At 41.8% G+C, this 16,797-nt stretch overlaps 2 protein-coding genes and 1 non-coding gene across 5 annotated transcripts in view; all 3 read left to right on the forward strand.

Annotated features, from left to right (window-relative positions):
- Positions 1-4,652, forward strand: part of LOC134349703 (NACHT and WD repeat domain-containing protein 2-like) — a 62,385-nt gene extending 57,733 nt beyond the window's left edge. For 2 of the 3 annotated variants that reach the window (XM_063054431.1, XM_063054432.1), the window contains exon 8: positions 4,427-4,652. In XM_063054431.1, coding sequence (XP_062910501.1) covers positions 4,427-4,521 — 95 coding nt within the window. In that variant the 3' untranslated portion in view covers positions 4,522-4,652. Of the gene's footprint in view, positions 1-4,421 lie in introns of all 3 variants that reach the window. The other variant, XM_063054434.1, reaches the window with a different exon arrangement.
- Positions 4,576-12,417, forward strand: rps3 (ribosomal protein S3). The gene is made up of 7 exons (XM_063054435.1): positions 4,576-4,691; positions 4,873-5,003; positions 8,088-8,181; positions 9,866-9,960; positions 10,785-10,972; positions 11,204-11,406; positions 12,051-12,417. Exons 1-6 carry the CDS (start codon positions 4,662-4,664, stop codon positions 11,401-11,403), a joined length of 738 nt encoding a protein of 245 aa, XP_062910505.1. The 5' UTR covers positions 4,576-4,661; the 3' UTR covers positions 11,404-11,406; positions 12,051-12,417.
- Positions 11,822-11,969, forward strand: LOC134349979 (small nucleolar RNA SNORD15). The gene has a single exon (XR_010018793.1). It is a non-coding gene; the product is annotated as a small nucleolar RNA SNORD15 (small nucleolar RNA).
- Positions 12,418-16,797: the final 4,380 nt, after the last annotated feature.

A 16,797-nucleotide genomic window follows, 5' to 3' on the forward strand; every position in this document is an offset into this window, starting at 1 on the left:
GCTCACTGGTTACTTTATCACTGATGGTATAAGGAACCAGAGGGGCTTTGTAAAACTTGGACGTGGCATTTTCATATAACACTATTTTACCCCTGATATGTTTGAGATTTCCGATGCCATCTTTGAACACTGTTTTTACATCATCCAGTACCTTTCTTAATTTGTTTGCAATTGACTCTGTTGCAGGGGATGTGGCAGGCAAAAGGTGGATTAATCTCCAATCAAGTTGTAGTTGTTGTTATGTCTTTAATATTTCAATTATATTTGACTAATCTTGTATATATAGGTTGATAAAACATTTGTATACATTTAAATAATTAATTATGGGGTTATATGTAAAGTATGTTAATTGCCTACATCATCACACTATCACATGATATGTGCGTGCCTCGTTACAAGTAAAAGGCAAGTGAGACTCGTATTTTGGACTCCCCACATTTTCTTTTGAATTAGTTTAATATTTTGAAGTTACAAAACATAACTTTGGCAGCCAAGTGTTTTTACAATGAACCCGAGATGGCTAGTGAACTGTTAAAGCGAAGTGAGACGTGTAACCTGAAAAAAAAGAGGGCAGTGAGGAACAGTGAAATGGAGTAGCACATGCAAGAACACTGAGTTAAAAAAAAAGGCTGTAAATGGAAGAATTCGGAGTTGATTAAGTGTGAGTACCAGGTGATAATGATCATTAAAAAAAGCAGAAATGGCTGGCTACATTCGAAAGATTAATGAGTTTGATGACGCAACAGATAACTGGCTCATGTATACTGAGCTATTGGAGCAGTGTTTTAAAGCAAATGAAATAGCTAATGAGAAGCGAGTGCTAATTTTGCTGAGTTAATTCAGTTTAAAAGCATACAGTTTGCTTTGAAGTTTGACCGCTCCAACCAAACCATCAGAAATGAGCTTTGCTACTATTGTCAAAGTAATGCAGGATCACTTAGAAGCAAAGCCATTGTTGATTGAAGAATGATTTAGGTTTCATAAGCAGAATCAAAGCAAGGGGAATCCATTTCAATGTACAAGACTGAAATGAAGAGAATGTCTGAGCATAGTCAGTTTGGTAATGGTCTTAATGATGCACTGAGTGATCGATTAGTTTGTGGAATCTTAAAATAAAATATTCAAAAATTCTTCCTAACAGAAGCATAACTTACAGTACATTTAAATGAGCAATGAAAATTGTTTCAATGGAAACTGCAGACAGAGACGCAATTGAGTTGCTGTCAGGAATGAAAGTGAACATGGACAAAATTGCAGCTTCTAAACAGAAACCGGCCTGGCTGAACAAATTGTGTTACCATTGTGACAGAGGCTCACTTACCCCAAATAAATGCAGATTTAAAGGTGAAACTTAAAGTAGGACACATACAAAGAGCATGTTGGGCAGACAAAAATAAATGGACTGCACAGGGAAGAGGAAATGCTAAAAAGTCAAGTCATGGTTTTAAAACGAGCCTTAATCTGCATGCTGTTGATGAAAAATCTGATAATGATGAGAGTGACACAGGACTGGGTAGCCTTAAAATTTACAGAGTAAAAATTAACAATAGACAAGCAACATACATCAAAGTTGCTGGTGAACGCAGCAGGCCAAGCAGCATCTATAGGAAGAGGCACAGTCGACGTTTCAGGCCGAGACCCTTCGTCAGGACTAGTTAGTTAATTCAGCCAAGAGCATCTATTGGAGAAATGATAACTCCAGTGGGAATGACATCCCTAACAGTGGAATACAACAACCAACAAGCCACATTGAGGTTGTATGTGGTAAACACAGGAGGACCAAGCAAAAAAAAAAGAAAGAAAAAAAAAGACAGGAGGACCAGCATTGTGGGGGCTAACTATTCACAGAAGTAATTAGCAATGCATTACTTTTATCCTCAATGTGGCTTTGTAGCCAACAAATAATGCAACGTTTAAGTTTTGTTAGCTGGTTCTCCAGGTGGAATCAATGATGAAAGAAGACTTCCTTCTCTGGTCCACGTGCGGAATGCCTTGCATTTTTAATAACTTGCTGTTCATATTCTCTCAAGCTACTTAGGGAGATAAATAGCTTGTTCTATTTGATCAGGGACCTCTGGAAAACTAGACTGGGTTCTGAAACAAAATGTTTTATTGCAACAAAATCCCTCTATGATGGCCCTCATTCCAACTGTAACCTTCCCACCCTTTTCCAACAGCTGTTATTCTGATGTTATTATTTGAACATTATATTAGAAATGGATGTAATTCAGTAGGAAAGGTCAGTCCAGACTTCATATGACTCCAGCTGAAGTTCAAACAAGGGGCTGGTGAAAGCTCAAAACTTTGAAGTCCTCTTTACATCTGCAATTGTAGCTTGCTGTTTCTAGATTTGCTGAAACACTCAGTAAATTATCTGGGACTCCTCACCAATCTTTGTGATCAAGCTGAAAAATCAGGCACCTGCAGAATCACTGCTTAGCAGAAGAGTTCAGTGTTAGCTTGAGACATACTACAGTGATAGCCTGACCAAGAAACCAAGATAGCTTCTCTGATCCACTCATCCTTGGATTGTCTGCTCATCAGCAGGCACTGTGATCCAGGCTCAAGGGTGGAATCGGAGGTCTGGAATTTGAGACCTGGAACTGTAAGTCTCTCCGATTCTACTCTGCTGGGGTGGTTGAAAGCCCAACATCTGAGTTTTCCCATTTGAATTGTCAGCTGGAGGCTGCAGGGTTGAGAATATAGAATGTCTTGGAATTAGAGGATGTGTATATGTGTGGGGGGGGAGGGAGGGAGGGAGGGAGTGTTTTGCTGTTGTTATTTTGTTGCTTGTTGAGTTCTGTGTTGTTCTACCAAGCATTGTGAGTGTACTACGTTGGTGGTGGAATGGGTGACGACATTTGCCCCCAGCACACCCTTGGGTGTGTTGCTTGTTAATGCAAACAACACATTTCACTGTATGTTTCGGTGTACACATGATAAATTAATGTGAAAATCTTGAATCTTGCTTATGGTATCTATAACATTCTGTACATAAGAAATACAAATTTTTGGAGGTATCATGCAATAAAAAAATCTGTTTTAGATTAAAGATGCCTTCTCAGTCAATGTACCACATTTGAAATTTAATTAAATTTAAACTACAAAAGTTGGAGCTGACTTACCTATATTAGACCAGTAGATATCACCGCATTGGCTAGCATGGATACACAAAGAGAGTGATTAGAAAATTTAAAAAAACATTACTAATATGATCGTTTACCTCAATGCTATTCATTGTTGGCATGTAAACCAATCCTCCAACCATGAAAAGAAAAGGCAAGCAACATCAATGTCCTCTTCCAGACTTACAGGTCCAGAACTGAGGTCCCATTTATTCTCTGTCAGCTACATTAAAAAGGCCAGAGCATTCACATATCTGATTTTAGACTCCCCTAACAGGCACACTGTTCTGAGCTCTGTTATTGGAGGAGAATACAAGGCAGTCCAACGAACAGATTCACAGCTGTGATCAAATCCTCCTTGGAAAATCAAGTGCAAATTTATTGCCAATCACCCACATGCATATATACCACCAAACGTAACAACATGTCTCCAGACCAGGTGCATGACACAGTACATATAACTCACATGCAACACATAGAGTTATATCACCACAAATGAAAAAATATATATTCCAGAAGATTGACATTTAGCATAAAGTGCATTTACAACACAATTCAAAAAGTAAGAAGTATAATGCCACCGACACTTCATAAAATGGATCATGTGCAGACTGGTTTAATTTAGCATCATGCTCAGCAGATGCATCATATTCGAGCAGACATCATGTCAGTGCTGAGCATGATACAAAATTAAACTAATCCCAACTGTTCTTTCTTTGTGCTCACTGTCTTCAAGGTACCTATGGTCCATAACCACTGTACTCTGCTTATATAAAGGCTACAAATGCCAGATCTGAAGAAAACTTCAGCAGATCCAGCAGCATATACAGAGGGGAAGCCAGTTGTCAACCCTGCGTAATTCCATTCATGCCACTCGGCCAGCCGAGCTATTCGGGATTGTTAACACAAAAGACTTGGTGGCTGCTTGAAATCTGGAGCAACACACACAAAATGCCAGAGAAATTCAGCAAGTCAATGAGTATCTCTCCAGGGGAATGAACAGCCAACATTTCGTCCCAAAACATCGCCCACCATAGATGCTGCCTGACTTACTGAGTTTCTCCAGCATTTTGTGTGTGTTGCTCAAGGAGGTTGTTAATTGTTGATGATATAATGCACTCTGTCAATGCTTTTCCTTTACTGTGAAAGATTAACCTTATTCATAATATATACGCATACATAAAACACGATGCAAAATTTTTTACATTCTCAGTGTCATTTGGTCAATGCATTCAGTAGTGTTAACACTTTTTTTAATTCGCCACTCATGTGATTCTCATTTCTACCACCTCCAAGTACAGGTACTTGTGATCAGAATAATCGGTCTACACAGCACTTTTCAGTACATGCGGCCATAGCAAGCCCTATGACTAAAAACAAACTACAAAGACCATAAAGCCAAGCGTCCTTGCGCGCGCCCCACGTGGGCCGTCCTTCTCTTCCATTGGCGGAAATCTTTCGGCGGAAGTGTTAGCCCAGTTAAATCACTTCCGCTGAGACGACCTCTTCCCTTTTGCCGCGGATCCGTGACGGAAGATGGCGGCTCAGATCTCGAAGAAGCGAAAGGTGAGGCTGGGAAGATGGGTCCGTTACCGGTAGCGGGGGCAATTCCGGCTCGGGGTGGTCCCACGCGGGTGTTTGCCGACGTTGGTGGCCGGACAGTGTGCTGGTGATGCGTGATGTTTAGGATGGATGAGGATTGTCTGTCAGAGTCTTAACATGGCGCCGGCTGTCGTCTGTCTTTTAGTTCGTCGCGGACGGGATCTTCAAGGCCGAGCTTAATGAGTTCTTGACCCGCGAGTTGGCCGAGGACGGCTACAGCGGCGTGGAGGTGCGCGTCACCCCAACCCGGACCGAGATCATCATCCTGGCCACCAGGTAAAAGGCCGCGTCTGCGACTCCGGTCCCGGCCGCCGCAACTTCTGGTGAGGATGGGGCCGGGCGCCCTGTGGTTCCTACAAGTGGTCGCACACCTGAAGCTGCAGCTTCAGGTGAGGAAATAGGCCCAATACGCTGATACACAGAGTTACCCAGTTACTTACAGTGGTGATGCTTCTGCAACTTAAGTGGGGATTGGGCCGGACACCCTGAGGTCCACAACGTTACAGAAATGGGTCACTGGGCTTCTTGCAGTTAGTCCTGAAGCTGCTTCTATTAGCCCTTAATCCAAGCAACACACAGCAGGCCAGGCAGCATCTCTAGGAAGCAGCCTGGCCTGCTGCGTTCACCAGCAACTTTTATGTGTTGCTTGAAATTCCAGCATCTGCAGATTTCCTGGTGTTTGAGCCCTTAATCCAAATAGGTTCGTATGGGGGTTGTTTGTTTGTTGTGTATGTCTCCACACTGCACCTGTAGTTATATTAGAGCTGAATAAGAATGGAATTATTTGCTATGTCCCATTTGGGAATATTGTAAATGTAGTGTATGATTAAGATATATGGTAAAGGTAGATTAGCCAACTAAGCCTAACTGGTGTCCTTATTGATATAGTTTTCAATAACACAAGGGAGACACAAAATCTGCAGGTGGTTGAAATCTAGACGAAAAGACAAGATGCTGCAGAATCTCGGGGACAGTATAACAGATACTAGAATAACTTGATGCTGAGTTGTTTCAGCATTTTGTGTATTGCTCAGGGTTTGTGCAGGCATTTACACAGCCCTGGTACAATCTGTTTTAAGATGTTTCTGTTTTAACTCTATGACTTGTTAATTTTCAATTGTCAAGCTAGAGTGTGGTAATTTTGCAACGATTTTTCTCAGTACTTGCATGAGGAATGGGAGCTGATGTGGGCCATGCTGACATGAAAATCTGCTCCACAGTTTTGTGCATTTATAGTTCCTGGTTATTGGCCATACCAGCACTCCCATTGCTTTCTCTGTCACCCTTGGTTAGCATATAGTTCTGAATTCAGTTGACCTACTTGTCTGCTTCATTTGAGAAAGTATAAACTCATTAGCCGCAGGAATTGAACCCAAGTATGATAGCTGGCACTGTAAAGTGTTAGAGAAGCTGGTCGAAGTTGATTGAAAGGGGACATTTGTAAAGATGGTGGTACACTACCGTGCCTGGAGTTTCTGGGAATATTGGGAAAGGAGGATGAGGCAACCGTGGCTGACAAGGGAAGTCTTGACTGCATAAGAATAAGGGTTTGCAGTACAGCAAAAAAATAGTGGGGAGCTGGAGGATTGAGAGTTTTTAAAACCCAACAGAAAAACGTTATAACGTGAGAAGCGGTGAAAGCAATAATATAAGAGGATATAGGAAGGTTTTTTCAGATGTATAGAGTAAAATGGATGTTGGACTGATGGAGAGGTAGTAATGGGGAATGAATTGAAGAAAGTATTTTGCATCAGTCTTCACTAGAAGGCACCAGCAGCATGTCAGGGATTAAAGCCAGGACAAAGTGAATGTAGAATCATTAGGGTTGCTGAAACGTTAATGTCACTCCGCTCTTTAAGAAAGGAGGGAGGCAAAGGGCAGGAATCGTGGGTCAACTAGTCTGACTTCAGCGGTTGGCAAGATGTTAAGAAGAGCCTATTATTAAGGATGAGGTAATAGTAGGAAGACAAGAAAGGAGAGTCTGTGGACTTGTTTATTTGGATTTTCAGAAGGCTTTTGACAAGGTGTCACACATGAGGCTGCAAAACTAAATATGGGCCCATGGTATTACCAGAAAAATACGAACAAGGTTAGGAAGGTTGGCTAGAATCTTGCCAGAAGGCAAAGAATGGAAATAAAGGGGGCCCTTTCTAGTTAGCTGCCAGTGACTAGTGGTATTCCACAGGGTTTGGTGTTGGACCACAAATTTTCATATTACAGGTTAATGTTCTGGGTGACTAAATTGGTTGCTTTGTAGCCAAGTTTGCAGACAGGTGGAGGGGCAGGAAATGTTGAAGCAGAGAATCTGCAGAAGGACTTGGACAGAATAGGAGAATGTGCAGAGATGTGGCCTAATTCTGCTTCTATGGCCTGTGACTTATCGAAGCATTTGTGTAAATGGTTCGTAAAGTTTAAAAATAAATTTATTATTGTGGTACACGAGCCACCATATACAACCCTGTGATTCTTTTTCTTGTGCGGAACCTCGCTAAGTTCAAGAAACACAATAGAATCGATGGAAGACTGCAGTCAACAAGGCAAACAAGTGTGCAATTTTTTTAAAAAGTACAGAAGAGGAATAATAAATAAATAGCAATAAATATCAAGAATGAGATTGAGTATCCTTGAAAGTCCGTCTGGTTCAGTGGGAATAGTTCAGTGAGGCATGCGAGTGAAGTTAATCCCCTTTGGTTCAAGAGCCTGATGGTTGAGGGGTAACAACTGTTCCTGGACCCTCTTGTGTGGGTTCTGAGGCTCCTGTGTGAGAAGAGATCATGGCCCGGGTGATGGGTGTCCTTGATGGATGGTGTAATAAATGTAACAAAAAATGTAGCCATTGTTTGATTCTTGCGACCATCTTTGGCAGTACATCACAAATATTAACGATTCTGTTGAAAGAAACCTTTTCCTTCTCACCTTGGTTTTGATATTCTGACTGGGGAAAGGATTCTGAGCACTGTATCTATGCCTTTTTGTATTCCTCTATTCACTTCAGGGAAAAGAGACCACATCCAATCTCCATAAGTTTTCGGATCTAGGCAACATCCTGGTGAATCTCCTGTGCGCTCTCTATAATGCAGTCACACCTTTACTGAAATGTGGCAACCAGAGCTACACAGATTAATCCCAACCTGTGTTGCAACGCAGCATCCCAACTTTTACACCTCTATGCCCTGGCCTATGAAGGCAAACATGCTGCCTTCATCCTATCAACCTGTGTTGAAAATTTCTAGCTTGAATAAGACTGTAAAGGTAAAAAGTAGTATCTAAATATTTTTGTTATTGCTCCTCTTCACACTGTGCTTCAGAAAATCCAAGTTGTGCTAGAAAGTAACCAATAACGATTGGTTAATTTCTCAGGACTCAGAATGTGCTTGGTGAGAAAGGTCGCCGAATCCGTGAGCTGACTGCTGTAGTTCAGAAGAGATTTGGTTTCCCTGAAGGAAGTGTTGAGGTAAGTTGAAGTGTGGGGATCTGAAGGGACTTGGTGGCACTTTCATTGTTTAACATAGTGTCCTTTGGCTCAGTTGACTGAAGCAATGTTTTCTCCCTTGATGCCTTCTATGATGTTCGATGACGAGTCAGATGGGAGTGTGACTTGTGTCAGGATTCCTGATGCAGTTGGCATGTTCTATGCTGCTGATTTTGGGGTCCTGAACAATATACCCTTTGATGACTCAGGCATTTGTCTGAGAAGGTTTCAGCGCAGAAGTTGTCCGTCTTAATGGAAGATTGCTGATAAGTTTTTGATAATTCTGGGGAAATTTGAGGTGATGGGAATATGCAGTAAATGGGTAGATACTAGGGTTTGGAAGTGGGGGGTTTGCATAGGGACATTGACATGACTATAGATCCTTAAGCATAGAGAAATATGTCAAAATGTGGATTAAAAGATTTTCGCTGTGCTTTATTATCTAACGCCTAGGGTATGAGAATGGAGGTGGGGATTCTAAAACCATATAACAGTTTTACCTTGATGTAACTTGAGTATTGCATAAAGCTCTTGTCACCATCTTAATGGAGAAGTTGCAGAAGAGAATTGTGTGGATGTTGCTGAAAAAAATTTGGTATGATTTGAAATTAGATAAATGAACAGAATTTTCTGTGAAAGGTAGTGAAATGTTTTATTAAGGTGCATAAATTGGGTGGTTTTGATAAATCGGAAGAATCAGTTGACCTCAGCAAGTGGATCAAAAGCTAGGATGGCATTCATTATTTGAAAAATTAACCTGCGGTGAGAAAGTAGTGTTCCCAGTGGCTAGTATTGGTCTGTATCATGTTCCCTGAAAGGGGTGGTAGCAACAGAAATCCTCACATTTAATTATACTTGGCTAATGGAATCTATAGCTTAATCTTCCGGATTGAGGAAGGCTTGATTCCACTTGGTTTTGTGGCTAATGGGGTTAATTGTGGAATGCTAGACTTCCAAAGGTGACTAGGGTGGGTGGGTGGCTAGCCCATGAGGTGGTGCTCTCTCTGTTACTTATATTCTTCGCTCTCGATGGCATGGGATTGAGGTTCTCAGTACCACCTGTATGCTCCTGTTTTGAGTGATGTGAATTTGGAGGCCTTTGCAGAATTTTTGATGCTAGCCACGTTTCATAAGTCAAGGCAGCAATTAGTGCTTTCTGATCAAGTTTACTGCCAGATCTAAGGTTTATGAAATTCTAGTCCTTTCCCTCAATTGACCAAAGGTTATGGTGGTATATCTCCTCAATATCTGCCTTCACCAAATGGTTGTTCCTGAGACCTGGGAGAAGGTCTGTGTTGTAATGTTGGAGGTCTGAGTGAGGCAGGTTGGTAGAGAACCTTGATCTTGTGGACGTTGAGTGCAAGGCTGATCCCTGTATGCTTTGGTGAATAAGCTGGTGGTGTCTTGGAACTTAGATCTGGAATGTTGTTACCACTGAGTGAAGAGTTCCCTATTAGTTGTGAATATCAACTCCATTCCCACAATGTTTTCAAGGTGAGATTGAGAAAAGCAAGGCCTTGTTTCACTCCATTGGGCCAAGTGGGCATGTCTGAATAGTTCTCAGTTTGGAACGCATTGTGCCAATGTCTTGACTACATTTCATCTGAGCAGAAGTGTTGCAATGGAATTTAAGCTCTCGTGGAATAATGTACATTTTCTTCCCCAGCTCTATGCTGAAAAGGTTGCCACTCGGGGGCTTTGTGCCATTGCACAGGCTGAATCTCTGCGCTACAAGCTGCTGGGAGGACTGGCTGTACGAAGGTAAGATGGTGGTTTCAACCTCATGTTTTGTATTAAGTAACTTTGAAAATAGATTTCAAGGGCTTGTAAAGAAAGCATCTAATCAAATGAGTTTGTATGACCACAAGACTTACGGTAATTATATAAAACATCTAGCATAGAGCAAGGGTTCCCAACCTTTTTATGCCGTAGGCCCCTACCATTAATAGGTGTCTGTGGACCCCAGGTTGGGAACCTTTGGCTTAGAAGATTGTTCATTCATGCTAACACTAGGCCTACCTTGGACTGTAAAGGATTGTTGGTTCAATCACACAGAAAAGGTCAAATAGGCAAACTGAAATTTGGAGTGTAGAATTGTTGGAGGTGCTATTGTTTGCCTATTTGTTAATCCAGACACACTCATTTTCAGACCAAGCTTCAGATCTGGAAAACACATACTTTATAAATTTTACAGAATTGTTAATGGGTCATTGGGGGCTGTTTCAGAAGACTACTACAAGTTTGACGTGCAAAGTTACAGTGGTGGTTGTTAGGTTTGGTATTGTTTCAAAATAAAGTAAATGATCAGACTTGTTGACACCATTGATAAGTAAAGGTGATTTTTAATTTTTCTGCTGAAGTTGTGAATGACATAGTACAAATAGTCTTAGCTTTGGTATTGTTGCTTATCATCCTCGGACGATGATTAGGGAGTACTGGTCTACTCCCAGGTGTGCCATCTGCTCATTCAAAAGGTTCTAGTTATTCCTAAACCACCTGAGTAATCCTGCTTTGGATTATTTTGTAGGTAGGAGTTGCCGTACACTTTTTTAGTGAAACTGAAAACGTGTAATCTTCCTTTCCAGAGCCTGCTATGGTGTTCTCCGCTTCATCATGGAGAGCGGTGCCAAGGGCTGTGAGGTAGTAGTTTCTGGAAAGCTTCGAGGCCAGAGAGCCAAATCCATGAAGTTTGTTGATGGTCTAATGATCCACAGTGGTGATCCTGTGAACTACTATGTTGATACAGCTGTGCGTCATGTACTGCTAAGACAAGGTGAGCATGTCGTTCTGCGTGTTGTTCGCTAACGTCACTTGTAAAAGACTATAGAATACTTCTAGTTTCCAAAAATGCAGGCTTAATCTGCTGTCCCTGGTATTTGGAAATGTATTTTTCCTCTGACCCCAGGTTTTCCTGGAGACAATCATGCCTGAACTGAAGTTTTTAACATAATAATCCCTGGTACCTGTTCCATTCCAACATTGACCTATTTTTTTTCCTTCACAGGTGTATTAGGCATAAAAGTGAAAATTATGCTACCATGGGACCCAAGTGGTAAAATTGGACCCAAGAAACCTCTTCCTGATCACGTCAGCATTGTTGAGCCCAAGGATGAAATCTTGCCAACTACACCCATTTCAGAACAGAAGGGAGGCAAACCAGAGCAGCCTGTAATCCAGCAGCCAGGGCCAGTTCCTACTGCATAATTGGTAAGACATTAATTCCCAGTGCCATACTCTGAAGCTGAGTGGAGAGGAGGGAATACATCATGAGTATCTTTGTGATACTTTGAATTTTGTACTAGTGCACAGAGAAATATTTGTTTCCAGTGAGTGTCCTCTAGAGCAAAGCTTTGTATTAGCTAGATTTACTCAAGTAGAGCATTTAAAATAGATTGCAGCTGTTGAAGGTAACCCTTTGCTTTCATTTGAATGTTTCCTTTGGGTAATTGTTGCCGCAGTAACAAAACTAGAGTGGAGTGTTTCCTGGTAGAAATTATGAATTTAAATTTGACCATTCTAGTAATTTTGTATGACGGTTATGGTGGTGAGAAATAATGTTGCCACTATAACCCAGGCCCCAAGAAGAATTTTTATAATCAAATTGCTACAGTATTTGTAAAGCCTTCAGTGATGATATTGATGACGAGTCTGCTAAGACTAGATCTGTCTCGGGATACCTGATCCAGGTAGCATGTTCTGTGCTGCTGTGTATTGAGGTTCCCGAGCACAGTGTGTCTTCGACTGATGACTGAGGCATTTGTCTGAGAAGAGCTAAACAACAAAATATGTGCATGCTGTTTACAGATTACATATTAAGCACCTCTAATATTTGCTTTTTATGTTTTTTGCAGGTATGGTATCATCTGAAGGCTAATTTTCTGTAATGCAATAAAACAGAACCAAAAAAAACCCCTGTTACTTGTTTTAATTTACATTCAACGCCAGTGTTGGATAACTAAATTGCAATTACTGAAACTGCTTCCTCCCTGGAAGTCAGGTAATAATATGTTGCATTGCCACATGTACGATTTGTTAACATTAGAGTCCCATCAGCTTGGATTTTGTAGACTAGTTGTATAATTTGAAGGAAGATTCACAAATTGTCAAGAAATTTCAAGTTTATTATGAAGGTACATATATGAAACCATATTCAACCCTGAGATCATTTTCTTGTGAGTGATCGGAGTAAATAAAGATGCATAAATCAATAAAAGACCATATCCAACGGCAAACAGTGTGCAGAAGAACCCAACAAACTGTAAGTACAAAGACCAAAAAAAAACTTTTAAAAAAATAAAGGGATTAAATACTGAGAACATGAGATGAAAAGTCCTTGAGGGTGAGTCCATTTCGGTGATAGGGTGAGTGAAGTTACCCCTCTGATTCAAGAGCCAGATGGTTGAGGGGTAATGACTTCCTGAACTTGCTGGTGTGGGTCCTGAGGTTCCTTTACCACCTTCCTGATCAATATTGCTGTCCTGTGACAGCGATCCATCTAATGTACTCAATGGTGGGTGGTTTTACCCATTATGGACTGGGCTGTATCTACTTTCTGTAGAGGGGGATCAGTCAATATACTCTCCACCACACATCTATAGAAGTTTGTCAAAGTTTTAGATGACATGCCAAATTTGCATGAACAGAGGAGGTGTTGCTGTGCTTTCATTGTGACATTTAAGTGCTGAACCTAGGACAGACCCTCTGCAATTATAACAGGAATTTAAAGAGGCTGTCCTGCTCCACCTTCTGATGAGGTCTGGCCCATGGACATCTGGTTTCCTCCTGAAGTCAATAATCAGCTCCTTGGTTTTGCAGGCATTGAGGGGTGACACCACTCAGCCAGATTTTTAATCTCCATTCTATATGTTGATTTGACCCCACCATTGACTTGGCCAATGATAGTGGTATTAGATTAGATACAACAGTGCAAAGCAATACTGTAATTTGATGAAGAGCAGACCATGGGCACGGTTAAAAAAAAAGTCTGAAAGTCCAGATAGCTCCATCATCTCACGCAGACAGTAGAACGGAGAAACTCTCCCTGCCATGAACCTCCAAGCACCGCAAACTTGCTGATGCAGGGGACTCCGAGTCCATCAGAACCATCTGAGCACTTCGACCCCACCCCGGCCACTGAACAAGAGGCAAAGCCAAGGACTCGGGGCCTTCCCTTCGGGAGATTCTGGATCACACAGTAGCAGGCATTCCATATGCCAGCAAATTTAAATATGACACAAGCTATGTTTGGCCTCGGTCATAAAAATAAAGGTGATATTAATTGCAGAGGTGATACTGTTGCCAATCCGAACTGACGGGTCTGCAAGTGTTGAAATTGAAGATCCAGTTGCACAAGAAGGTATTGTGGCCAAAGTTTTCAACTTGTGATTAGTATTGAGGGGATGGTAGTATTAAGTGCCTGGCTGTAGTCAATAAAGAGCAACCTGATGTGTCCATCTTTGCTGTCCAGATGTTCCAGGGTTGAGTGAAGAGCCAAAGAAATGGCATTTGCTGTTGACCTACTGGAGTGGATCTAGGTGGCTTCTCATGAGTTGATTTTTTTTTAGCACCAACCTTTCAAAGCACTTGACATTGGATGCAAGTGCTACTGGATAATGGTCAGTGAGGCAGGTTACCACATTCCACACCACCAGGGTAATCGATGAACTTGGCCAGGTAGCCTATCTGGGCCGGATGATTTCTGTGGGTTTGCCATCCTGAAGGATGCTCTCATGTTGGCCTCAGATTGAAATCACAGGGTTGTCGATGTCTATGGGAGCAGGTGAAGGTGCCTCCATTTTATCATATGCTATTAAACAGTTGGTGATTCAACTGTTCAAAAATACAAGCTAGAGTACTGTAATTTCTGCTATCAAATACACTAGCTACTAAAGTTAAAGTCACTGGGATTGCAAACTTTTTTGCTCGGTCAGATGAGATTCTGGAGTGGGTTGGGGTGCAAATAGTGGGCAAGTTGTAAAAGTAAGCTGTTACATTTCTTCCTGAGATTAAAAGTATCTATGCAAAACTCTATTAAAGATGAGAAGGACAAGTTAACTTTGATATATAATGCCATCTGCCCGATTGCATGTATCATCTGTATCTGAATTCTTAATAGTTTATATGGCCTACGCCTGCTTCGTCTGTTCAATGTCTTCTGGTGACTGGAGACATTCAGTCTGGGAGAGGATTAAGTTATAACTAGTTATTGGATTCTTTAGTTCCAGCATAGAAGCTTGGCTTGAAGTTGTCATTCTAATACTACATTGTGTGCCAGGACAGTTCAGATGTAGTTCTTGAGAAATAACACGCATTGTACTGTTGTATAATAAGTTATTTTAGGTTAGGTACTTCAAATTTAAAACATCGTTATCCTTTTGATAGTTTGTCAAGATTGTTTATTTAATCATTCTTTGACATGCAAGCATAAAGGAGAACAAAATAATTGTTGGGCTGGGTTTAATGCAGCATTAAAAAAACAGCATAAAGAATGCAATAAAAAGGACAGAAAAGAATAACGATTGAAATATTCTTCAGTTATGAAAAGATTGGATGCTTGTTTTGTGCGAGCTGATGACACTGGAGCTCTCCTAGTGCACCCTTGGGGTGTGGGGGTTGGGGTGGATATGTAGACAGCAGTACTGTAGCTGGCATTCATCTGCATGATGTTCGGTTGCCACAAAATAGCGACTGCCCTCTACAGAAGAGTTCATCTTCCCTGGAGTTTTTCCGCAGGGAGCTCCCATCTGTGTGGAATAGGATTATCCTGCCAATATGGACATGTTGCCACTCTTATGTGACAGCTTTAATAATAATAAATGATAGCAAACCAGCTCGGTAGTGTGGTGGCTAGTGCATTGCTTTACAGTGTCAGTGACCTGGGTTCAGATCCTGTCACAGTAAAGAGTTTGTATGTGACTGTGTGACAGTTTCCCCTGGGTGCTCTGGTTTCTTCCCACATCCTAGAGATGTACTACTTAGTAGGTTTATAATTGGGTGGAGTGAGTTCATTGAGCCAGAACCTGTTATTGTGCTGTATCTCTAAATAAAATAACCTGGTATCCATAGCAACACACACACACAGTGCTGGAAGAACACAGGTTAGGCAACATATTAGGAAATTAATAAACAGTCAATGTTTCGGACTGAGATCCTTCATAAGGACTGGAAGGGAAGAGGGAAGATGCCAAAACAAGGCTCCCCTCTGTGGAGGAGCAATACCTTATGTCCGAGTAGCTTCCAATCTGAAGGCATAAGCATTGATTTCTCCTTCCATTTTAAAAAAAAGTTCCCTCCTTCCCACTTTGGCTCTCTTACCTTTTCTTAACTGCCTATCATTCACCCTGGGTCCCATTCTCCTATGATCCACTCTCCTCTATCGGATTCATTCCTCTCCAGCACTTCACCTTTCTTACCCACCTGGCTTCACCTATGACCTAGTCTCCTCCTCTCTTCCCCCACCCCCTGTATGAAGAAGGGTCTCAGCCAGAAACGGCGACTGTTTGTTTACTTCCATAGATACTGCCTCACTTGCTGAGTTCCTCCAGCATTTTGTGTGTGTTGCCAGAACAAGAACGTGGAAGGAGGAGGTGCAGTAAAAGATGAAAGGTGATGGGTGGAAGGAGGAGGAATCTGGAGAGGGGAAAGGGAAGGAGGAGGGGCACTGAGGGGGAGGGATGATAGGCAGGTGAGGAGAAGCAGTAAGAGGCCAGAGTGGGGAATTGAAGAGGGAGGGGGAAAAATTACCAAAAGTTGGAGAAATCAATGTTGACACCTTCAGGTTGGAGGCTACCTAGATGGAATATGAGGTGTTCCTCCTCCAACCTGAGTGTGGCCTCATTGTGGCAAAAGAGGAGGCCGTACACCAACATGTTGGAATCTGGTATCCAAGTGTTTGGAGCTTATTGTCTGGATTTAACTGTCAGTCCAGAGAGTAAGTGGGTTCTGGGCCCAGAATCTAGAGTGCTTGTATATTTCCTGCTCCCTTTAGACTTTCTTGGGTTCATAGCAACGTGTATTAAGTTATACTGCAACATATAAAATACAATGTGAAAAGTGTCTATGGGTATTAAGTGGTAGTGCTGAACTGGCAAATTTGCCCAAGTTCCAAGAATGAGGGAATAAGGCATCCACTGAAATTTATTTATTTAGTGATGCTGTGTGGAGCAGGAGTAAGTCCTTCAAGCCATGCCACCCCTACAGCCCCTGACAGACCTGATTAACCCTATCCCAAACATGGGACAATTTACAATGACAAATTAACCTACTCAGTGTCTCTGGAGTGTGGGAGGAAACTGGAGCTCCCAGGGGAAACCCACACATTCCATGGGGAGGATCTACACATGACATTTACAGATGACACTGGAATTGAACTCTGGAACACCTCGCGCTTTAATAGCGTTGTGCTAACCGCTATGCTACTGTGGTGTGAGAAGAAATTGCTCCTCATCTCCAATCTTAAATGGCTTACCAATTACCTCAACAACAGCAGCAACTGTTCAAGCTGTGGATTAATGATGCACAGTAGTTGTGCAATATGTTGCCAGCAAGCCACAGTTCTTGGAAATGGGCAATTTTGACCCACCAAGTCCGCTAGTTTCT

Source organism: Mobula hypostoma, chromosome 7 (assembly GCF_963921235.1).
Source record: "Mobula hypostoma chromosome 7, sMobHyp1.1, whole genome shotgun sequence".
In the NCBI taxonomy this organism is placed as follows: domain Eukaryota; kingdom Metazoa; phylum Chordata; class Chondrichthyes; order Myliobatiformes; family Myliobatidae; genus Mobula; species Mobula hypostoma.

Coding starts and splice junctions, on each gene's coding strand:
- rps3 (XM_063054435.1), top strand. CDS start 4,662: ATGGCGGCTCAGATCTCGAAGAAGCGAAAG. Junction 5,004..8,087: donor ATCATCATCCTGGCCACCAG/GTAAAAGGCCGC, acceptor TTAATTTCTCAG/GACTCAGAATGTGCTTGGTG. Junction 9,961..10,784: donor GGAGGACTGGCTGTACGAAG/GTAAGATGGTGG, acceptor CTTCCTTTCCAG/AGCCTGCTATGGTGTTCTCC.